This window comes from Rhizophagus irregularis, chromosome 12 (genome assembly GCF_026210795.1).
Source record: "Rhizophagus irregularis chromosome 12, complete sequence".
In the NCBI taxonomy this organism is placed as follows: Eukaryota; Fungi; Glomeromycota; class Glomeromycetes; order Glomerales; family Glomeraceae; genus Rhizophagus; species Rhizophagus irregularis.
This window is the reverse complement of record NC_089440.1, coordinates 3817525-3835616: the sequence shown is the minus strand read 5'-3', so window position 1 is coordinate 3835616 and position 18092 is coordinate 3817525. Positions and strand designations below refer to the sequence as shown.

The window sequence follows — 18092 nt, the reverse complement described above, 5'->3', positions numbered from 1 at the left end:
CTGCTTCTGTTTTCCATATGAAATTATAGATCAGAGATCTACCAAAAAGAGTTTTCCATTTAATCAAAAATATAAAATTAAAAAATTGTAAAAAATTATTAACACATTTTTGCAAATAAAAACATTAAAAATATACAGTTTAATGTACTTTATCTATATATTCAGTTAGTATTAGAAAATACTACTAAATTAAATATAAAATTTTAATTAAGCAATAATTAAGTATAAACATTAGATCATTATTAAGCAGTTCATACAATAATAATTTAATTAAACTTTTTTTTTTATACTTTATTATTATAACTAATAATTTTTATACACAATTATAATATTTTATTATAATCTTCTGCATATGTATTATTTATTTTATGAGATATAAATAGATTTTAATAATTTCAATTTTGCTCCTTTTTTATAATAATGATAAATATACAGTTTTTTTGTGTATTTTTTTTTCTTGGGGATTTTTTTTACATATATGGTATGATTTTTATAAAATATAAATAATTATATGTTTGTGTATTTATTGCCAATTGACTGCAAATGTTAAATTTCAGACGGATCAGTAATTAATATTAATTTATAATTAGGTCTATAAAGTATTAAAATAAATTTAGAAACATTTTATTTTGTAACAAATATATTATAACTAGTTAATAAAAATTAGATGTCATTCCTGTTTAATAATATTAAGAATTTTTAGCACGTGGATTTTGGCCTCTTTTCCCTCTTGTTCCCCTACTAGAACGAAGTGTACTTGCTTTTCCAGATTTGCTGGGAATATTTGAACCTCTTGATCTAGAAGAAATTGATCTTGTAGAAAGATTAGATGAAGGTTTAGTTACTGAAGAATTTATTACACCAGGAGTTGGGGGAATAAAAAGTGGATGTGTCTGATTTATTTCTGGCCTCAAAGGACTAAGTAATGTACTTATTTCAGATTGTTGACCTTCTTCAATATTTGACAATGGTTCATCAATTGTCTTGGGGAAAGTGCTGATGGCATCAATATAATCATTAATATCCTTAGTCTTACATTCTAAGAGATCAGTTTGTAAAGTGTGCATCTTAATAAGAATATCTTCTGTCTCCGTAGACTAAATAAACAAACAAATTAATTTAAAAAATACATATTAAAATGATATGTACAAGAGTTATCTAAGATTTTTCCTTACATCCGCATCAAAATATTTCATTTTCTTCCATTTTTCTTCTTCCATCATACGCGAAGAAGTCGGGCGAGTATTTTTTTTAAGTGAAGACTTATCTGTGATTTTATCTTCACTCGTAAAACCCTTAATGAGAAAAGAATTGATATTGCATTTATTGTTGGCAAAAAAAACAAATTTATATAAACAAATGTTTAAATACCGGAGAAGGCCTTCCCCTTCCGGAGCCTTTTCCTTTACTTGAACCTACTCCAGGATCTTCTTTGTTTAATTTAACACTTTTTAAATCACTAACAAGTTCTTCCTCTTCCATAGCTTGTGCTTTTTTACTAGCATTCTTTAATTTTTCATCAATTTTATCAAGATATTTTAGTCCTGGTCGTAGTTGCAGGGTTGTGTGAACTGGAGTCATGTGAAGTCCACCTGAAATCACAAAAGAAATAAACAAACTATTATAAATTGACTAAAAATATAAAATTAAAAAGTGGATATTACCTACCATCCTTGATTACACCCATCCAATAATTCGCTTGAGGTGGTACAATAGTTGACTGCAAAGTCTGTTTGTCTAACAATCCATCATTTCTATCACGTCTCCATGATCGATCATAAATTGTCCGAGCTTCTTTATCATTAAGACCCAAAACAAGTTCCTCTCCTCTATCACGATTGTACCATTGCGAATTTGTTTGTAATGGAATGTCAAGTTCAAGCTTTTGTGAATGCTGTTTGAAACGTGCTTCACGGGGTGCATTGTTACCGACATAAGGGTTTGTACGTGGTCTAACAGGATATTGTATGATGTAAAGTTGATTGGCAAGTTGTTGTGATAAATAAATGGGAATGTCTTGTATAATGTCATTTGGATTGAGCTCAGAGTGTAGCATATATTTATCACTTTGAGATTCTTCTTGCAAAAGCGATACACTTGAAGGTTTATTTTCAGAAATGTGCTCAAATGTTTCACTATCTATTTCACATTCTGGGAATCTGAGAGAACTATCAAGAGTAAGGGTAATCGGAACTTCTTCCATATTTAAATTTCACAAAAAAAATGCCGCGTTAATTATAAAAAGATGTTACACATATCTTTGCAAAAATGTGACGCACATGTGACAGATAATGAGTGACGAATAGAATTTTCACACAATTATGAATTTTGTTTCATAAAAAGAATCATTAAACAAAAACTTTATACAAATTTATTTATATAATAATTTTAATTAAATAGTTTGAATATTTGCCAAATGAGTAATTAAGTCGGTATAAAATTCAATACCTTCCAGAAACAGATTTTCATTTATACGTTCATCATGGTCATGTAATAATACAGGAGTATTTTTAATATAAGATACTCCCAAAGCTGGAATACCAAATTCACGAAGATAACGTGAATCGGTAGCAGCAGGGAAGATTTCTGGTTCAATAGAAATATTTCTATATAATTTTAAATATTTAAATTAGCAAATATTAAGTATTTCCAAATTATAAAGAAGACTTTTACTTTTTAATTACCAACCTCACATCACAAAAATCGCGGAATGTAACCCACCAAACATTACTATCATCAAGCGGAGTACAACTATTATCACCATGATAATGAACGTATTCTAATGTAGTACTATATAAAAAAGGATATGATTTTAAATTCAATAAGATTAGATTAGATAGATTATAAAAAGTTAAATTTGTTACTCACTCGGATTCAGATTTAATAAGTTTTTCTAATAATTCTTTAAAATCTTTCAAATTAACATCTGGTGATATACGAATATCAAATCCAGCCTTTGCCTCTTGTGGAATTATATTATATTGAGCACCAGCCTAATATAGCAATATGGTTAGATTCGGTAGGTTTAAAATTAAAATATTATTTATACATACTTGTAATATGGTAAGATTGATACTTGTCACATTTCCAAGTGTATATTTTCTTCCACTTCTGTCTCTTCCTATTTCTAATTGCATTTCTTGAGATTCACGGAAACTCAAAAGTTTATTGATGATTCGATGCTATAGTATTCAAAAAAAAGTACAAGTTTTCTTTAGTTAAAACTTTATTAATTTTTTAAGAAATAATAAATCATTTTATTTACCAATTTGGATACGGCAGTATCATTAATAAACTGTGAACCATGACCCGTGTTACCTCTCGTTATAACATCAATCCACCATGTAGTTCTCTCTCCATAAAATACTTTTAAAGCATTATGAGGACATGCGATTCCTTCATCTAATGCAAATCCAATATTTAGCTTTTTAAAATCTTCTGATTTAACAAAGAGTTTCATTCCATCATGACCTCCAATTTCCTCATCTTAAAATTTTAGAAATTAGTATTAATTGTAAATCTAGAAAGAATAATTTTAATAAATATAAAAATATATAATTACCAGGAACATAAGAAAGGTGAATTGTTCGACATGGCTGTTTATCTTGATCCTTAAGACACCTAATAGCTTCGAGGTAGCTTGTTCCGACACATTTCATATCTTGTGCTCCCCTTGCAATAATGTCACCATTTTCACGTTTATAAGCTTCAAATGGATCACATGACCATTTATCCTAAATAAATAAATCTTAGAATGATAAAATAATATTAAATCGATTAAACGTTAATTGATGAATACCTCAAATACTGGCACTACGTCAGTATGAGAGTTCAAAAGTATAGCAGGTAATTCTGGGTCACGACCAGTCCAAGTTAGCAAAATTATTGGTTTTCCCTTAACATACTGACGAAATAAAAACCAAGTTAATTTTCTAAGTAAATAAATATATAAAAAGTAGGTTAAATACCTCAAAAACTTGCGAAGTTAAACCTATATCTTTTGCTTGATTTAAAAGCCATTTTTTACAAGACTCATAGTCTGGATTAGGTTGAACTGTTTTTATGCGTAAATATTCTCTAAAACGCGTAACAGATGGGTTTTCTCCGTCTGCCATAATATCCGTCCAAATAACAAATGTATTTAAAATAATGAATCAAAAAAAAAAAAAAATTGTATGAATGGGTAATCAACCAAATTCTTTTATTCAATGCTTCATGTGATGTTTAATATGGTAATAGTGTAATACGAAACAAGCAATCATAATAGTATTTTTTTAAAAAAAAAAGGTTGCACGACTGTTACTCAATATGCGCGAATACGCAACAATTTATCTTTGTTTTGAAGGACACTTTCATTGTTCTTCTTGCGTACGTAGCATATTATACACATGTGATTTAAGAAAAAAAATTTTTTTTTTATCAAAATGATTATCTTGAACCAATAAAAAGTTTGCTCTTATAATTCGTGATCTGCTAATCATGTGAATCATGATGTACGTGATGGTCAGATCATTTTTTATATGCACAAATGAGCTGTTGACTAACAAGAAAAATTTAGAAAGATCTAAAGTCTAGCATCATATCATCATATCATCATTAGATAATTAATACAAACATCCATTAATGTTATGTTTTCTCTTGTTTCAATACCATCAACTCTTATTACTCAAGACGATATTCCTATTTTTATGGGAAAATATTCAGAAATGTTTATTCTAAAAAATTATCCTCTACTATGAAAAAAGTAATCTCCCTGAATTAAAGAGAGAAAAAAAAGTAAAATGGGTTGTCGAATGTTGTTTTTTTTCTAAGTATTGGTCAATTCCAAAAAGATAGTTGAACAGAACTTCCTAATTGGTTCCTCAAAAATGGGAGTCATATCGCTAAATTAGGCTAAAGCGTTTATTGACGCGTCTCCTTATTTAGTATCGAACTGTCATAGTGTGGCTCAAAATCTCTACATATATAGGGAGAATAGATCGAAATTCTACCTTTGAATTTTATTTTATTATGACGGAATTACTTCCTTTACAAAACGAAGACATTTCTAACTTACAGTCAAACGGTAAAAAAACAACGGAACCATCTTTTACTGAATCACCGCAGTATAATGATCAGAAATCTACAACTTCAGGTGACAGTAAAACGACTGGAATTATATTGGATAAAGATGGAAAACCGTGTAGAGCTTGTACTGCATTCAAGGATTGGACAAAGCGAGGAAAAAAGAAGCAACAAACATCACATAATACAGACAACATAAATAATAATATGGAAGTAACTGAATTTAAAAGCAATTCTTCGCAAGAATTACCTGAGGGTTGTCCACCAGATTCAGAACAATTAGGAAAAGCCACATGGACATTCTTACATACAATGGCTGCTTATTATCCTGAAGTACCTTCTTATAAACAACAAAGAAATATGCGTAAATTTTTAGATACTTTTTCTCAATTTTACCCTTGTTGGTATTGTGCTGAACATCTACGTGATGAAATGACTAAAATGCCACCTAAGGTTGAAAGTAAAAGGTCGTTGGGTAAATGGTTATGTGATATGCATAATATTGTTAATGAACGTTTGGGTAAACCAATTTTTGATTGTAATAAAATTGATGAGAGATGGAAAGATGGTCCTAAAGATGGTCGATGCGATTATTAAACGATATAGTTAAAACAAAAAAAATTTATATAATTTATTTTAAATATAAATGTACATTATTCTTCTATCTATACTTTCTTTCCATGGGTTTCTTTACATTTTTAGAAGTAACAAATAAATTGACAAGAAATTACAAATTTTAGTGAAAATATTTTTATTATATAAAGAAAAATGATAAACAAAACAAATCATTTAATGAGTGAAAAGTAAAACGCGAAAGAAAAGTTCAAATATGACGTATCATCGATTATAAAACCAGCCAATTATTGACTGTACTCTGTTCAACAAGCCTTCATAAGTTCTTTTTACTAAAGCAACTCTTTCCTTTTTGTTAAAAGCTAACAGGCTTTAAGAATAAACTGCAGTGAAACTTGCCAAACTCAAAGTAAAAAAATTGTTTCTTTACGGAATATTTAAGCATAGGCACGTGCTCTTCCCAATTTTGCATGTTGAGCTCTTTAAGAATCCAACTTAAACTTGCCTCATAGTAACGTTATAATTTTTTTCATCAACAGATTATATTGAAAAGCATCATGGAGTGGGCACCAACACCAGAGGGACTTTCACAGCTTTTGCAGCTGCTTAAAGATTCAGTATCCACTAATAATGAAATTCATAGCATGATTCAACAGGTATCCTTTCATTTTTATCGGATCTTGATGCATTATACTTCGCTAAACTAAAATTGACGACGCGCTAAAGTCGTAGCAATTTTCAGTTATATTCCCTTATGTTACTATTAGTTTTCAGCTAGTGGTTACTTTGATTTTGGCGCGTGTTAGATCTTTTTTTATTTTTAATTTACTATATGTCAGCTATAACTTGATGGTCTATTAAATAGACTTTTTCCATCTTGCAATAAAAGAATTTTACAAACTATTTAAGTGAAAAATTTTGTCAATTTTTTATGATTTAGCCATCTTTTTTAACCTCTATTTGATAATTATTTTTACCTTCCCAATTTTATAATCTTTAACAAATATCTTTTACTTTGATATCATTTTATAGAAATTGGACTCATTTAATAAAATACCTGATTACCCCAACTATCTTGTATACATTCTCACCCAAATGCCACAAGAAGAACCATCCACTCGTGCGATTGCGGGCCTTCTTTTAAAAAACACTATCCGTGTATATTTCGCAACAATTCAACGTGATGTGCTCGCATATGTAAAGGCTTTGTCAATTAAAGGGTTAGGCGATCAGGATGTTATGGTACGAGGTATTATTGGAAATGTGATTACTACAATTGTTACAAGAGGAGGGTTAGCAGATTGGCCACAGGTTTTACCTGCTTTAATGGAGTTATTGGATTCTCAAGATTATAATGTTGTAGAGGTTAGTGTATTTTTTTTTATTCTATTAATTACAAAGTGCTTTATTAAATTTAAATATATTAATTTGAATCATTTAGGGAGCTTTCGGCGCTTTACAAAAGATTTGTGAAGATTCTTCTCGTGAACTTGACCAAGATATTGAAGGCACACGACCTCTAAATTATATGATCCCAAAGATAATTACGTTCTTCGATTCTCAACATGTTAAAATTCGTGTATATGCAGTATCCTGTATAAATCAATTTATTCTTATGAGATCGAACTCTTTGTTCATTCATATTGATGCATTTGTGGCGGCTCTTTTTAAACGAGCCAGTGACGAAAGTCCTGACGTCCGTAAAAATGTATGTCAGGCCCTGGTAATGTTGCTTGAAGTAAGACCAGATAAACTTTTGCCCGAAATTGCAAATGTTGTGGAATATATGTTGTTTTCTACTCAAGATCAAGATGAACAAGTTGCTCTTGAGGCATGTGAATTTTGGTTGGCATTTGCTGAACAAGAAGATCTTCGAGAGCATTTACGCCCTTTCCTACCAAGAATTGTACCTGTCTTATTAAAATGTATGGTATATAGTGAGATGGACATTTTAACCCTTGGGGGAGATGAGGATGATACTAATGTTCCAGATAGTGAACAAGATATTAAACCTCGTTTTCACAGAGCTAAGACTCATACTTTTGAACGCACGGAGTCTAATGGTGGTGCTGGTGGTAGTGATGGAGATTCAACAGCAAATGTTAATCGTGAGGAAGAGGAGGAGGAAGAAGATGATGAGGATTTGGATGATGACGATATTTATTCTGAATGGAATCTGAGAAAATGTTCGGCAGCTGCATTAGATGTGCTTGCAACTGTTTTTGGTAACGAACTATTAGAAATTTTGTTGCCTTTCCTAAGAGAACAATTATTCCATCAAGAATGGAAACATCGGGAATGCGGTATTTTAGCACTTGGTGCTGTATCGGAAGGTAGATCAATGATTTTTATATTATATATATATTTTTATCTTTATATAAAAAATTTAATTACATAAAATTTTTGAAAGGTTGCATGGAAGGAGTAGAACCACATTTACAAAATTTGGTCCCATATCTTATTCAGACACTTGACGATCCAAAGGTAGATAAAGTAAACTTTCAATTTTATAAATTATTACCGACGTAACTTATCCAATTCTCTTTATAAATACATAGCCCCTTGTTCGTTCAATTACATGTTGGACATTAGGTCGTTATTCTCGATGGTGTGTCCATCCTCCTAACCCACCACAAGATAGGCAAAAGTATTTTGTTCCTTTATTGGAGGGGGTAAGTTTATTTTTCGTAATTGTTTGTTAATGTTCTTTTTTCCAATATAGATTAAGATTTAAAGGAGAAAGTTTAAATTGTGCCTTTATTTATAAAAGCTCTTGCGTAAAGTTCTTGATAACAATAAACGTGTACAAGAAGCCGCTTGTAGCGCATTCGCTACTCTTGAAGAAGAAGCTTGTGAACTTCTTATACCATTTCTAGATCCTATTCTTCGAAATCTTGTATATGCTTTCTCTAAATATCAACACAAGAATTTACTTATTCTATATGATGCTATTGGTACTCTTGCCGATTCGGTCAGCTCAGCACTTAATAAGAAAGAATACATCGAGATATTAATGGCGCCACTTATTGAAAAATGGCATTTATTAAAAGATGATGATAGGGATTTATTTCCATTGCTCGAGGTATGCGAAGAACTTTATATTACTTCACAATTCGTTTCATTCTAATCATTTTTAACTAATACTTATAATTTATAAATATAGTGTTTGTCATCTGTCACGACAGCTCTTGGTTTAGGTTTCTTGCCATACGCACCTCCAGTATTTGAGCGTTGTGTTAAACTGATCCACAACACTTTATTACAATATGACATGCATCAAAATAATCCCTCTTTGGACATGCCTGATAAGGATTTTATGATTGTTGCTCTAGATTTATTGAGCGGCTTAACACAAGGATTGGGTCCTGAGGTTGAAAAATTTGTAGCAAATTCTCAACCTCAATTATTGCCCTTGTTGAGTATTTGTTTAAGAGTACGTATTAAATGATAGTTGTTGTTAATTTATTATTGTTTATTTTATTAATAAATGATAATATCATTATCATTAATATAGGATCCTGTAGCTGAAGTTCGACAATCGGCCTATGCTCTTCTGGGCGATCTTTCTATCGCTTGCTTTTCACACATTAGACCTTACCTTAACCAATTCATGGTTGAATTAATTAACCAGGTTGATCCAAGAGCTGAACATGTTAGTGTTTGCAACAACGCTGCATGGGCAGCTGGTGAAATTGCTTTGCAATGTGGTAAGTAGTAGTAAAGTATTTATTCTTGATATTAATAATTTATAATTAATGAACAATTAAATAATTGTCAGGTGCTGACATGCAACCTTGGATTCCTCCTTTGTTGGATCGTTTGATCCAACTTTTAACCAGTGAAACAACTCCTCGAACACTTTTGGAAAACGCAGGAATTACCATCGGTAGATTAGGACTAGTTTGCCCACAATTGGTCGCTCCACATTTAGATGTTTTCTCCGAAGCCTGGTAATGTTTAAAAACATATTCGATACATTGATACATTGTTTGTTAAATTTATTTATCCTTAATATATTTATATTCTTTATGACAGGTGCAAAGCCTTACGAGGAATTCGAGATAACGATGAAAAAGATACTGCTTTTCGTGGTTTATGTGAAATGATTCAGGTTAACCCGAATGGCATCGCAAAGGTAAAATTATCTTGAGCAATCTTATTAAATGTTGAGAAAAATTATTTTTTAATATAATTTGTTTTTTTCACTTATGATATTATAGAGTTTTCTGTATTTCTGTGATGCTGTTGTGCAATGGCAGCACCCACCCCCAGAGCTAAATGAAATATTCCGTAAGGTAAGACATTTCAACTTTTAAATATTATTTACGATATAATTTTTTAATTACTTATTATTTAAATAATTAATTAATGTGCACTAATTTTGCTTGAAGATTCTGACCGGCTTTAAACAAATGATGGGCCCAAACTGGGAAGCATATACAAGTAATTTCCCACCTCATATAAGGCAAAGACTCCTTGAACGATACGCACTTTGAGGTATAGTTTTTCTTTTTCGAAAGAATTTTTTCCGTCAGTTTTTACAGGTATTTTATTAATTAGAAATATTGCTACGAACTTTTTTTTAAGTAAGAATCTAATGATTTTATTTACATAATTTAGCAAACACTGTAACAATTTCTATACTGAAATAGTATGTAGTTATTTTATTATATTTGATTTTACCTTTACCACATAGATAGTTTCCCCTCCCTACACCTCACTATAACTTTATCTTTCATTATACTGGCTTAGGTTTCATCCCCCCTTTAACCCTTTATATCTTCTTTTTTTTTGACTACCTTATTTTTAACATTTATATATTAAAAGAGGATAAAAAACATGTAATTAGTTGTAAAAAAGAAAAAAAGAATCTGAAAAAAAAAACATGTAGAATTAAAAAAAAAGTTGTATTACAGGTTTGTACTGTATATGCAAATATGCAAGAGGTTCGATGAAAAAAAATAAGGCATACAAGAAAAAAAAAGAAAAAGCATGTTAATATAGTCATCATAATTATATAAGTATAATATCACTATTATAACAATTAACTTCTATTTTCGTTATTTATTAATCTTTAATGTCTTTGAGTGTTATTTCGAAGTTTAACAATTGGATTACTATGTATTGGATTACTATGTATAAATTGAATGTAATTTCATTATAAATAAATGTTGTAACTATTTAAAACAATTCAAAAACTATTCAATGGTAAGTACCGATAATTCAAGATTTTCATCGTAAAATTGTGATTAGTAATCAAGCATTTGGATTTGTATATAATCCATGTTAACACAAAATTAAAATTTTTTTTTTTAAAAAAAAAATGTTTGGTACAATTAAACGGTCAACTTCCAAAATTAGCTTTATTGGATTTCGACAATATAAGCAGCTTAGAAATTATAAGCAGAGTAAGAAAAATAAATTCGATGGATATTGGAATTTAATATTAGAACAGGTGCGATAATCAATTGTATTTAATTGCATTTAAATAATTTAAAAAATTAAAAAAAAATCCTTAATTAAAGCCCAAATCAGGATCACATGAACAAACTGAACAAATCGGAGATATAGCCAGTTTAGCTATTGGAACTGTACCTAATGTTCAAGAGCCCATATATACTATTGATGGAGAAGTAATACCTCATAAACCTGAATTTCCTAATAATTGTTGTATGAGGTAAGTATTAAAAATAATTATATAAATAATAAATAAAATAAATAAAAGGAATTTAATATAATTTTTTTTAATAGTGGCTGCGCACATTGGTAAAGTTTGTTTTAAATAAAATATGAAATAGGTAACAATTCTAATAATTTAAAATATTAGCATTTTAGATATTTACCAAGAAGAACTTGATGAATGGAAAAATAAAATTAATAATATTAAAAATAGATTATTAAAAGAGGGCAAACCATTACCTAATATTCTTTTAGAATCTTCTGAATCACAATTAAATGATAATATTGATCCTGGAATGAAGGCCTTTTTGGAATTAGAAAAGAGATTAGCAGAAAAATCTAAAAAATTAATATATTAAAAAAAATTTTTTCTTTAATAATAAATATATTTAAATTTAGGGGTTTGTTTTTTATCATACTTATAAAATAAATATCATATAAAGTCAAAAACAGTATTCTAAACCCTTCTTGATATATTAAGTAAAATTGTAAAGCAGGCAAAAATATGCATACTATATGGCTTTTGAAAGTGTTACAATAAGTTTGCACTAAAAATGTAAAAGATCAAAAAAAATAGAGAATTTAGAGAATTAAAAAATTGGCAAAAATTGGCAAAATATTAAATCCTTAAATCATAGCAAATTATTAAGTAAAAAATATACTGTAAATAATTTTATCTTTAATAGATATTTTTATTTAATAAATTATTTAATATATTTTATTCTATTTAATAAATAACTTTTTAAATTTTTATTTATACTTTTGCTTTTTTTTTTTTACATTAAATATATTTTTACAAAATTGCTAAATCTCACACTCTGTTAATATTATCCCTCAACTGGTTAATATTAATCTGATTATATATTTAATATTTAATATTACAGTCAACTCTCTCTATAGTCACTCTCGTTATAGTCACATTCTACTATATAGTCACACCAGTTGAATGTTCAAAACACTTTATTATTAAAATCTATCCTATATAGTCACAATCTATCTATAGTCACTATCACACCTATCCTCAAAAATCTTATATTAAAAAGAACCGTTTATAATCACAGTTATATAAAGAATATATTAAATAACTTGGCATCTAATAATCGTACAAAGTTGTATCATAGCTTGTTAGAATCGTCTCACTGAGACGAATCGAATGGTGGTAGTTTTATCCTTTTCCGATCACTGGCTGACGAGTTATTCAACAAAATATTAAACATCAGCATTATAATATTTCTTGATTTACGTTTACTGCGCCATTTAACATTTTGCTAGAGTTTTCGGTACCTAGTGATTGTAAAAAGACGATTTATAGCTCGTTGGAATCGCCTCATCGAGACGAATCGAATGGTGGTAAGCTCATCTCTCTGTGATCAACATTGACGGAGTTATTACTTAAAAACCATTTAATATTTTTTAATTTCGGAAATTGATCTAGTGATTGGATTTCGATGTATCTTATACCATTAGATTCGTCTCATCAAGACGAATCGAATGGTAGTAAGATCGTCTTTCTAGGATCAATATTGACAGAGTTATTACACAAAAACCATTAATATTTTTTTAATTTCGGAAATTAATCTAGTGATTGGATTTCGACGTATTTTATACCATTAGAACCGTCTCATCAAGACGAATCGAATGGCGGTAAGATCATCTCTCTATGATTAATATTGGCGAAGTTACGATATAATAAAGTTTTAAGTATAATTCTGGCTAAAATTATGTTAATTTTTGGCCGGAATTATGATATACAAATATAAGAAATTTTTTATATAGTCACATCTCTTTATAATCAACAAATATGAGGATCATCGCAACTCTTTCCTGAAATTTTGAAAATACTAATAAAATTTATTTTTTGAAATTTTCGTTCGAAAATTTCTAAGTGCTCGTTCACAATACTAATTTTTCCACAGTTGCTTTCCTCTTTACTGAGCTTTAAACTATGACTACACCTCCAGCTCCTTCTGTTATTAACCCGGATATTCCACCGCCACCGCGTCCTATTACTTCTACTCCCTCTGGAGACCGACCTTTGTCTCCCACGACTACCGCTGGCGTGCCTAACAAACGTTCACGCGTTGTCTCTGATGACGCCACGAATGTGATATAACTTCACCTTCTGCTTCGGCTCCCAACCTTATTTCTACCGCTCCCTCAGGTCTTCCTATCAACAAAATCCAAGTGCTTACATCTCCTCAAAATACTACCACTCCTGTTGAAACTGTTGACGCTTCTATCCATGCTCCCTCTAACACCACCAGTGGTAAAGGCAAAGCTGTCGCCTTTGATGTCCCTGAACGGCGACCATCTCCCGATGGTAATGCTGCCGCTATTAAATCTGCTCCTTCTCGTTATTATGCTGCGGCATATTTACGCGACGCGCCTGACGCGTTCACAACTAAATTCACCACCAATCGCTCCACGTGTGACAAGGTGGATTGCTCACTCTCCCGCTATTCCTCTTATGGCGCCCGTGCACGCTGCGATGGATCAGGCGATAATAAAAAAATCCTTGTCTTCTTTAATGATCAACACGATTATACCGATTGTGTCAGTTCACCACGTGTTGATCTTCTCAATTTAGCCTTTATTCATTATTCCCCTGCAGATGCCAAACTCAATTGACGAAGCTTCTTTGTTTCGTTACTGATATCCCACTTTTCCTTACCGAGACTCAAGTCCGTCAGGCCTTTTCCCGATATGGCACTGTAATCAAGTGCAAACTTACTCCTCGTAAGCATTACTACAATGGACATATCCAGTTTTCCTCCGCGGACGCAATTACCCAATTTCATGATATTTGGGCGATCATTTGCCTTGGTAATTCTTTACGCGTCTGCCCGGCATCTTATTCGAAATCCCAACGCGATAGCCGCAGAGAACATGTTGCTATCCTTGCCGGCATCCCCAAAAATATTAAAGAAGCTGATCTGATAGAAATTGCTACGCAAGTTAACGCTAAGGCTCTTAACGTTCCTTTGTCTATCAGCTCATACAAGCCTAAACCCTATGTGTATTTGAATTTCTCCTCGTTCGAATCTCTTGAAGCTGCCAAAGAAATGACTGTGGCTTTCCGCGGCAAAGGATTAACATGGCATCCTCCCAATGAAGCACAAACTTTATGCCATGTTTGTGGGCGTCCTGGATGTTCTCCCTCTGTATGCAATCCTCGTCCCGCACGGAAAGTGGACGATCGCCTCAACAAGCTTTATTCTCGTTTCAATGCTGGACCTAAACGTGGTCGTCAGGATTCGCGCCAATCACGTGACAATTCCAATTCCCGTTCAAGATCGCGTTCCAACTCTAGATCCCGCTATAATAATTCCTCTTCATTCCGTTCCGACAACAACAACAATATTAATAACACTTCTCGTCCCAACACTTCACGAAGTAATAACAGAACCAACAATAATAATAATAATTCCAAGGACAATGATAATTCTTCTGGTTCTGCCCAACCTCCACACAGACCTCATCCTATCAGTTCTATACACCCTACTTCTTCATCTGACAATCCTGCCCCTACGCTTCCTCAACATGTTGTTGATGAATTAAAGGCGCAAATCAAAGAGATCGCTACCACCCTCCACACTCTAGAGGAAACAGTCTCTTGGATGAATGACACTATTACGGCTCATGAATATAGACTATCTGAGCTGGAATCAATGATGAATTATGCGACGCCCTGGCGAACTACCGAATTGCATTCGCCTCAGGATGATCATGAAAATTATACTCATTCTTATAATAATGGATGGGATGATGCTCCAACCCGAGTCATGAATTCTGGATTCAATCTTCCTCCCAATACCTCTTCTTCTCTTATGGACGTTTCCCCTGATGCTTCCTTCTCAGCTCTGGATCCTAACTCTGTTCTATCAAGAAGACACGTCCCTTTACCTATCTCCCGACCTACTAATGTTGCCCCCGGCGCTGACACTTCGTTTGCAATCGGAAATTTTTAATGTCACCAATACACAAAAGAATCTTTCTGCCCAACTTGGTTCGATTATGGAAAAATTGGACTCCTTCTCTCCCTCAAAACCCTCCCCTTCCAATGATTGAACACCAATCTGTATCGGGTGTATTACAGGGATTTCACCCCCTAATAGTGCGATACTTAATAATAATAGTTCTAATAAATTTTCTTCTCCTTCTTTTTCTTCTCCTCTTATTAATTTTGGACAAATCAATGTTAATGGTTTGTGTTCCCCCGTCCGACAATTGCATTTGTTAAATTATTTTTTGCATTCTTCCTTTGGCGTTTTATCTTTAAACGATACTCGCCTTACTTCTTCTGGTGCTAAATTTATTTATCAAAATGAACATTCCTTATATAATTTTAAGTCCTATTGGGCTCCTTCCCCTTCTAATTCCCGACCACATGATGGTGTTGGTCTCTTACTTCGTCATCCTTTACATAAACATGTTCAGAAGATTGATCCCTGGAAAGGTCGTCTTTTAAAATTAGATCTTTTCTTTCATCAGACAAAAATTTCTATTATCTCTATTTATATTCCTCCTTATCATTCTATTCATTATAAAGAACGAGATGCTATTTTTGCACAACTTAATTTATGGCTTGATAAAGCCCGTTCTAATAACTATCACGTAGTCATCCTTGGTGATTTTAATGCAGATGAAATTTCACATTCACATCTTCCTCAACATCATTTAAAAATTTTACGATCACTTTCTTCTCGATATTTCACGGATCATCAATCCCATATTTCATCAACTTCAGGTCCTAGTCCTACCTTTTATCACCAGAATGGTTCTTCAAGACTTGATTATATCTGGTCATCCCCTGGATTCCCTGCTCCTGGTCTTTTTTCTCAAGTTGAAACTTGTCCTAAGCTGAATGATAATCAATTTACTGATCACCGTGCACTTATAACGGCCTTTGATTTTAGCTCATGTTTCGCTATTTTATCTAAAGCTCGATTAAAGCAGAAAAGCGAACAACGCACCATCTTTCTTTACAAAAATTTGAAAGATGACACTTGGGATAAATTTTCCAATGAAGTTAACTCACGTCTTGAGTTATATTTGACCACACACCACCCTTCAGTATCTTCACTTTCAGCTCTTTCATTGGACAAACTTTGGCACGCTCTTAAACGTTCTATTCTTGGTGGTGCCATTGATTCTTTACCATTCCAACATGTATCCAACACTCATCACCATAAATATCCTCCCGAGCTTACCATGCTTATTGCTATCAACAAATTCTTGGATAGATTATTGTTTAAATTGACCACATCTCGGCCTGGTCGTCCTGCTCAAATTTTACAAATGATTAATTCTTTACCAACCCAATTAATCCTCCTTAAGTCTCTTTTAACAGATTATACTATACCTTCTTATAGTACAACACCGCTTCCAACTTTTGTCAAATTTTTACGTTCACAAAAAGCTTTGGTCTCAGCTTATCTTTCCACGCAATTTCATCAGCATCGTGTAGATTCCATTGAATATTATACTGCTCTTAGAGATGAACATTTCTCTACATCCCCGGGCTCTTTTATTTCTTCAGCCCTATCAGTAGAACATCGTTCTATTGTCCTTGATAGAGTTTTGGTTGTCATTGACTCCAAACCCACATTACTTACTGATCCTTCAGATATCAAACAAGCTGCTATTAAACACTTCCAATCGGTTGTCACTCCTCCTTTGGTCCAGTATTCTTCTACGGATTCATTTCCTCCACGATGGCAACGAGCTTATACTCCTCTTCCAGATATTGATTCGTCCTTATATAACTTGGTTATGTCTCCTATTCTGGCCGATGAATGGAAAAACACTCTTAATTCTATGCCTAATAATAAAGCCTCTGGTCCTTCCAAGATCTCTTATGAGATGCTCAAACATTTAACTGGAGAAACTTTCAATTTGTCCCTTGTATTAGCCAATGCTTGTCTCATTCATGGAGATATTCCTGCCGATTGGTGTGAAGCGCTTGTTTATCCCATTCCAAAGCCTCATGAATTTGACGCCCAATTGAAGAATACGCGACCTATCACTCTATTGGAAACAGTACGAAAATGTGTGGTTAAGGTCGTTACAACTCGACTATCAAAAATCCTGGCTGACAATCAAGTGCTCCAAGGTGGTAATTTTGCTGGATTACCAGGCGGCTCCACCGACATTCCTATTAAGATGCTTGATGCTATTATTCATCAACGACGCTTTGATAAAAGCGATGACCAAGAACTATGGGTTGTTTCTCGGACATTTCTAAGGCCTTTGACTCAATTGATTTGAACATGCTTAGACTGGCTTTAATCCGTCTGCATATTCCGTCTTTATTGATCAAATTTATCATTAACCTTTTTACAAGGCGTAATAATAAAATTATTACACATTATGGTGATACTTCTGGATATAGAGTTAGAATTGGTATTGACCAAGGTGAAATCATCTCTCCACTATTATGGGTTATATACTTGGATCCATTACTTACCACACTTAATCGAGAAGCTTGTGATCCCTTTATTTTGAAATCTTCTGCATTATTGGATTATTCTCCAATTGAATATGAACAACATAATCTTCCTGTTTCACATATTACATTTATGGATGACTCTACTTTGATTGCTTCATCTAAACAAGGAATTGAGGATCGCCTTTCCATTACTGCTGAATTTTACACCTTAAATAATACTCAAGCAAATTCAGCAAAATATATCCTTCTTTCTTCTGAACAATTTTCTCACACTATTGTATTTGATCTATTTCCATCTTCTTTAAATACGATTCATACCCTTACTTTA

The 18092-nt window shown here is 32.2% G+C and overlaps 5 protein-coding genes across 5 annotated transcripts; 3 read left to right on the top strand and 2 right to left on the bottom strand.

Moving 5' to 3' along the window:
- Positions 1-588: 588 nt before the first annotated feature.
- On the bottom strand, positions 589-2377 carry OCT59_004366 (uncharacterized protein). Its single transcript, XM_025316334.2, has 4 exons — positions 1669-2377; positions 1372-1592; positions 1176-1295; positions 589-1097 (listed from the first exon to the last, which is right to left on the bottom strand). Exons 1-4 carry the CDS (start codon positions 2201-2203, stop codon positions 690-692), a joined length of 1284 nt encoding a protein of 427 aa, XP_025180670.2. The 5' UTR covers positions 2204-2377; the 3' UTR covers positions 589-689.
- Positions 2335-4158, bottom strand: OCT59_004365 (uncharacterized protein). Its single transcript, XM_025316333.2, has 8 exons — positions 3969-4158; positions 3800-3904; positions 3563-3734; positions 3266-3486; positions 3054-3182; positions 2869-2993; positions 2689-2790; positions 2335-2606 (listed from the first exon to the last, which is right to left on the bottom strand). Exons 1-8 carry the CDS (start codon positions 4113-4115, stop codon positions 2393-2395), a joined length of 1215 nt encoding a protein of 404 aa, XP_025180669.1. The 5' UTR covers positions 4116-4158; the 3' UTR covers positions 2335-2392.
- An 823-nt stretch (positions 4159-4981) lies between these two features.
- OCT59_004364 (uncharacterized protein) lies at positions 4982-5821 on the top strand. The gene has a single exon (XM_025316332.2). The coding sequence runs from the start codon at positions 5011-5013 to the stop codon at positions 5659-5661; it is 651 nt and encodes a 216-aa protein (XP_025180668.1). The 5' UTR covers positions 4982-5010; the 3' UTR covers positions 5662-5821.
- A 373-nt stretch (positions 5822-6194) lies between these two features.
- On the top strand, positions 6195-10830 carry OCT59_004363 (uncharacterized protein; the record flags this gene model as incomplete). The annotated part of the gene is made up of 13 exons (XM_025309223.2): positions 6195-6293; positions 6670-7002; positions 7079-7970; positions 8048-8121; positions 8196-8309; positions 8408-8719; positions 8801-9070; positions 9152-9344; positions 9416-9587; positions 9673-9772; positions 9858-9932; positions 10029-10181; positions 10258-10830. 12 exons carry the CDS (start codon positions 6195-6197, stop codon positions 10131-10133), a joined length of 2739 nt encoding a protein of 912 aa, XP_025180667.1. The 3' UTR covers positions 10134-10181; positions 10258-10830.
- Positions 10831-10960: 130 nt separating this feature from the next.
- Positions 10961-11675, top strand: OCT59_004362 (uncharacterized protein; the record flags this gene model as incomplete). Its single annotated transcript, XM_025316331.2, has 4 exons — positions 10961-11092; positions 11163-11314; positions 11389-11403; positions 11465-11675. 4 exons carry the CDS (start codon positions 10961-10963, stop codon positions 11673-11675), a joined length of 510 nt encoding a protein of 169 aa, XP_025180666.1.
- Positions 11676-18092: the final 6417 nt, after the last annotated feature.